A 6,769-nucleotide genomic window follows, 5' to 3' on the forward strand; every position below is an offset into this window, starting at 1 on the left:
AACTATAGTCTGAAAGGTTTCCAACTTATCGCTTCAACGCAGTGACGTTTTGGATTTTTATTAATGTGGAGGACAAAAAATAAAAGACATTTTGGTAAATATAGAGCACAACGTGCTCTAGGTTTTGACAATATTTATTGTGGTGTTTATCAACCGTTGTACATTAATGCTGGTATAATTAATTTAATGGACAAGTATAATACAAGGGAAGAATAAAAAATATAATTTTTTACCTGTATATCTATGTTAAAAACAGAAACCCATTAAATTTAAATTTGTAATTATGTTATATAATTTGACTATATATTATATTTAATAAATATAACATTTAATGTTATTGAATAGTCAATTTTTATATACGATATAATAATTGACTATTTATCATATATCAAATACAATTAACATATATAAATAATATTATTAAATACTACGTTTACTAAATATAATATATATTTATTAAACTTATGACTTTTCATATAAATCTATGCATATTAAAAGTCTACTAGTACTGTTAAAATAAGTAATTATTACAAAACTCTTACTCTTATCTCAGTATGCACAATGTGAAAATTATCAACATCACACATCCTTGACTACGTTCCCAAACCATAGTTGTTAAAATTAGACCTCATGGACGAATCATATTGATTCGACCGGAAACTATGTTTTGGTATATCTGGTTAGGTCAAATCAAAGATGCAATTAATTCACTCTCACTCTGATCCATTTGAATTTGGTCCAAATAAGTTATTCATATTGAATTAACTTGATTTGATCCAATTAGATATTTTTATAATAATTTTTAAATCATATTAAATTATTAATAACTAATTTTTAAATTACATATAATATAATCTAATAATATTATTTTGATTTTCATAACAATATATAATAACTAAATATTATTATTTTAATTATGATATAGTGTAATTCTTATTTTTTTTATACAAATTTTTGTACCTATAGTTATCTGGCCACTTTTATACTTAATTGTGAAAAATAATAAGAATTTTTTCAGTAATTTAATCATAATACTTCACAAAATAAATTATAATATCAAATAATTATATAATATTTATAGTTTATTTGTGACAGTAATTTTAATTTTAAAATATGAATTATAAATTTAATCATATTATATATATATATATATATATATATATGATCAATTTAATAAGTGATCTACCGATTAATTATCAATCACTAATCAAGTATCTTGACTTCGATGAGTGATCGATTTTTGCAACACTGCTCCAAACGGCAAATTTCCCCATCTGGGGTTCTTTTACAAAATATTTCCCCAGATGAGGTCTTTTTAAAAAAATTTGCAAGATGGGACTGTTTTTTACGTGGCATGCATGCATACAACACCCAAATCGCCAGTACCACTGGCGAGTTTGGTGATTCTGAAGGAATCGCTGCTTGCAATGGCGATATAGCCATGCATAGGGAACTGCCAGTTTGACTGGCGAGTTCCTGGGCTGAGGGCTAGGCTCTAGGCGTGCAGGTGCAGCAGTTGTGCAGCAGTGGTGCAGAACGGAGGTGATGGCAGCACAGTGGAATCGCCAGTACGAACGGCGAGTTGCATTGAGAAGAAACCGCTAGCCTGGCTGGCGGTTTGCTTGATTTAAAAAAATTAGTCTCGTTCACTTATAAAAGAAGAAGCTCCCATTCCACACAGCTGCGCCTTCCTTGCACTTCTTTGATATTGTTCCTCATAAGTTCTCCCAGCCTTCTTGTTATTTTGTTCCTGCGTTTTCTGTTTGGTAAGTATTTATGAATGATAAATATTATTATGTTATATAAATACATATGTTAACTTAATTTTATTTGATACGTTTGTTTATTTTTGTAGGACAATAACTCTCTCCTCTTCCTAAGTAGTTTCTCTTCTCTTCTTAAGTGGTTGCTCTTGTATTGCTGTTAAGTGATTGCTCAAATTGGTAAGTTTTTCTTAACTTGACAACTTTAGTTGATATTAGCGGGAACTTTTAAATTTTAAGTAGTATATGTTACAAATTTGAGTTGGTATATTATTATTTTATATGTTAGTTGTAGGTTAGTTGATTTTAAATTCATATGTTATTATTTGTGATAAAATGATTTGTACCTTAATTTTAGCTGTTATATTATTATTAATTGGTTTAGATTTATTAGGTTTGTATGATATTATTTGTATTTTATATATGGTATTTTTAGTTTTAGTTAGACAGTGAATATTATTTAATTGACTTATTTATAGTTTTTACTGAAATATATGATATTTTATTAATTTTATATATGTATGTTGTTTAAATTTTTGATTCCATGGTAATTTTTTGATTTAATGCCATTTTTTTGTGTATAATATATGTTATTTAATTTAAATTTTAATAATTGGAAAAAAAATATGGTCATTTATTTAAATTTATGTAGATATTTTAATATTTAATTTTGTTATTTGTAGAGTATTTTAGTTAGTAAATTAAGTTATGTTGTGTTAAATTTAAGTATGTTTTTTATTTTATAATTTTGTTATGTAAGTATTTTAATGTGGTCATTTATTTAAATTTATGTTGGTATGTTAATTTTTAATTATCTTATTTGTAGAGTATTTTAGGTTGTATTTTAAGTTTTTTTGTGTTAAATTTATGTACGTGTTTAAATTTTTAATTTTGTTATTTATTTTAATTTGGTCATTTATTTAAATATGTGTAGGTATTTAATTTTTAATTTTGTTATTTGTAGAGTATTTTAGGTCGTATTTTAAGTTTTTTTTTTGTTAAATTTATGTACGTGTTAAAATTTTTAATTTTGTTATGTATTTTTAATTTGGTCATTTATTTAAATTTTTGTAGCTATTTAATTTTTAATGTTGTTATTTGTATAGTATTTTAGGTAGTATTTTAAGTTTTGTTGTATTAAATTGATGTACGTATTTAAATTTTTAATTTTGTTATGTATTTTTAATTTGGTCATTTATTTAAATTTTTGTACATATTTAATTTTTAATTTTGTTATTTGTAGAGTATTTTAGGTAGTATTTTAAGTTTTTTTGTGTTAAATTTATGTACGTGTTTAAATTTTTAATTTTGTTATGTATTTTAATTTGGTAATTTATTTAAATTTGTGTAGCTATGTAATTTTTAATTTTGTTATTTGTAAAGTATTTTAGGTAGTATTTTAAGTTTTTTTGTGTTAAATTTTTGTACGTGTAACAAATTTATGTATTTTAAGTTGGTCATTTATTTTAATTCGTGTAGCTATTAAGTTTGTAATTTTTTTATTTGTAGAGTATTTTAAAGCATTTATTTAAATGTAGTTAATTTTTTTAATGCACAATTTTTGGTGTTAATTTTTTGTATTACATTTTACTTTACAGTATTAATGGCATCTTCATCCTCATCTTCATCTGGTATACACATTAAGTCTGGTCCAATAGATGGAGACGTTTTATGACTGCAACCTAAACATGTTTCCGAACATGTTTGGAATGGAGAACCAGACAGGAAGTTACATATCAGACGAGCTGTACCCATCTATCAAGGACAAGAAGAAATACCAGAGGAAATTATTCCTCTGCTTCGCCAATCAGGATTCTATTGGATAATGAAAATGGGGTACCTGAAAATTAATTCTTCATTAATTACAGCCTTGATTGAAAGATGGAGGCCCGAGACACACACGTTTCACTTGAGATGCGGAGAGGCTACGATTACTCTTCAAGATGTGTCAGTGTTGTTAGGTCTTCATACTGAGGGGGCACCATTAATTGGTCAGACTAATCTTGATTGGGCTGAATTGTGTGAAGAATTATTGGGAGTCAAACCACAGGAAGGTGAACTTCAAGGCAGTGTGGTCAAATTAAGTTGGCTGGCTCACCATTTTTCAGAAATAAATATCCATGACGGGAACGTAGAACAATTACAAAGGTTTACCCGTGCATGGATCCTCAGATTCATAGGAGGAGTTCTATTTGTTGACAAAAGCAGCAGTAAAGTTTCCCTAAGGTACCTTCAATTTTTACGGGACTTTGAACAGTGCAGCACGTATGCATGGGGACCTGCCGTGCTTGCTTATTTATACAGAGAGATGTGCAGCGCCACCAATTACAAAATAAAATCAATCGGAGGTATGTGCATCTTAATCCAAATGTGGGCATGGGAACGCTGCACGACTTTGGCTCCAAAGAGAACTCCTCCTATAATGGAAAACAAACCACTCGGACACAGGTTAGTTTTTTTAAAAAAAAATTCATTTGAAAATAATCAATAATGTAATGCGTCGGCACTAATTATTTCATATTTTTTTTGTAGGTGGCTGCGACGTGGAAACCAACATATTGGCAATGATGATCTAATAGTTTTCCGTCGCAATTGTATATCATGAAACGACATGAGGTAACAAGATCATCATGTATTTGTTAAATAATAAATAAAATGTCATGGTTTAAGATAAATTAACAATTGTGTTATTGTATGCAGTTTCTGTGGGAGCCTTACACAGCAACTGTTATGTCGATGTTGCCTCCCATTTGTTTGGTTGGCAGTATGGCGTGGTGCGCAGTGGTGCCACTCATTTGTTTTCATGTTGTAGAGTGGCACCAACCAGATAGAGTGTTGCGACAATTTGGAATGCAACAACCTATTCCGGAGTCTCCTTCGCAACCATGGAATGTCCACGGGCTAACACTGAAAGGCAAAATGGATGAAAATTGGTTCCAGCTGTTGGCCCCATTTATCAGTCAGTGGAATAATCGAGCTGAGTTTAGGATCGACGTTTATGCTCGACAAGAGGGCCTATTGAGTTTTAACTCGGATTACATGGTGTGGTATAGGCGCAAAACAAAAATATTTATCGACCCAAACAATGCAAACACGACTACATTGGTATTTATTTCTTTTTAATTATTTAACTTCAATTTACTTTTTAAAGCATCGACATTAATTTCCTTACCCTAATAATTGCAGGGTGAAGTTACCGAGACATTGCAGTATATGGTGTCACCACAAGGGCGAAACACATGGACAGTTGATGATCTCGTGCCATATGTGGAAAAGTTAGCGATTTTATCCCAAGAGCAAGAGAGGATTACTGAGCCTGTGGCACATGGTCCAGCATCAGAGCGTCGATTTCCCCCACAACAGTTTCACATGCTTCAGTCAAGTGTTGAAACTCGAGGTTTTGACAGACGAAGGGAGATTGTTCAAGCGGAAGATTTTTCCCAACATATGGAGCAGCATGGCCATGGAATGTATTACACGCCACCAACATTTGCTCAGTATCATTCGCAAATGTATCAGTATCCTTTCGAAGGCCATGACACTGATATGTCTGCAAGTGAACATTCGTTTGGTGGTGTTGCGGAAACACAGCCTAATTTTTCATGGCCGACCATGACCCCTTCGCAGCAACATGATGCCCCAATGGCAACATCTAATGCCCCATTAGGTCAGCAATGGGATGTACCCGGAGCAATCCCTGCAATGGGTGACTTATTAGGTGTTGATTTGCGTCACGAGTTTTCTGCAGAGGCTGAGGAACAAGGGCGAAGACAGCGCACAAGAAGAAATCCGGATCGTCAAGCCCGAAGGTGGGATCGACCATGTGGCACATCCTCGCGCCATCACGGACACCATAATGACTGATTTTGATGTCTCTATTTGAAATTTGTTTTGTATCTTTGTAATTTGAATTTCAGACTTAATTTATGGTATGTCATTGTACTTGTTATGGAATTTGTTATGGAATTGCGTTTTTTATCACCATTTGTTATTGAATCACCATCGCGGACACCATAATGACTATTTTTATGTCGCGCATCAAACTACAATAATAAATAAAGTCAAACAACAAAATTAAAGTTGACAAATACAGAGTTAGGGTTAGGGTTTATGAGTTAGTAGTAGTATGAGTTAGGTTTATGACTTAGTGTTTATGAGTTAGTTTTTAGGGTTATGGGGTTGTGTTATGAGTTTGGGTTAGGGTTATGGGTTAGGGTTAGGTTTATGAGTTAAGTTTAGGGTTTATTACTTAGGTTTATGAGTTACGGTTAGGTTTATGAGTTGTGGTTAGGGTTTATTATTTAGGGTTATAGTTTTTGAGTTAATTTTAGGACGTAGGGTTTATGAGTTAGTTTTAGGGGTTATGGGTTATTGTTATTATTTAGGGTTAGGGTTAGAGTTTATGAGGTAGGGTTATTAGTTAGGGTTAGAGGTTTATTTTTAGGGTTAGTGTATGGGGTTTAGGGTTAGTGGTTTATTTTTAGGGTTAGTGGATGGGGTTTAGGGTTAGTGAGTTATTTTTAGGGTTAGTGGATGGGGTTTAGGGTTAGTGAGTTATTGTTAGGGTTAGTGAGTTATTTTTAGGGTTAGTGGATGGGGTTTAGGGTTAGTGGTTTATTTTTAGGGTTAGTGGATGGGGTTTAGGGTTAGTGGTTTATTGTTAGGGTTAGTGAGTTATTTTTAGGGTTAGTGGATGGGGTTTAGGGTTAGTGGTTTATTTTTAGGGTTAGTGGATGGGGTTTAGGGTTAGTGGTTTATTGTTAGGGTTAGTGAGTTATTTTTAGGGTTAGTGGATGGGGTTTAGGGTTAGTGGATTATTTTTAGGGTTAGTGAGTTATTTTTAGGGTTAGTGGATGGGGTTTAGGGTTAGTGATTTATTTTTAGGGTTAGTGGATGGGGTTTAGGGTTTAGTGAGTTATTTTTAGGGTTAGTGGATGGGATTTAGGGTTTAGTGGTTTATTTTTAGGGTTAGTGGATGGGGTTTAGGGTTAGTGAGTTATTTTTAG

General features: G+C 31.8%; 1 protein-coding gene across 1 annotated transcript; it reads left to right on the forward strand.

Moving 5' to 3' along the window:
• Positions 1 to 4,743: 4,743 nt before the first annotated feature.
• Positions 4,744 to 5,837, forward strand: LOC114399021. Its single transcript, XM_028361116.1, has 2 exons — positions 4,744 to 4,868; positions 4,957 to 5,837. Exon 2 carries the CDS (start codon positions 4,977 to 4,979, stop codon positions 5,625 to 5,627), a length of 651 nt encoding a protein of 216 aa, XP_028216917.1. The 5' UTR covers positions 4,744 to 4,868; positions 4,957 to 4,976; the 3' UTR covers positions 5,628 to 5,837.
• Positions 5,838 to 6,769: the final 932 nt, after the last annotated feature.

The sequence above is a fragment of the Glycine soja genome, chromosome 19, assembly GCF_004193775.1.
Source record: "Glycine soja cultivar W05 chromosome 19, ASM419377v2, whole genome shotgun sequence".
NCBI lineage: Eukaryota > Viridiplantae > Streptophyta > Magnoliopsida > Fabales > Fabaceae > Glycine > Glycine soja.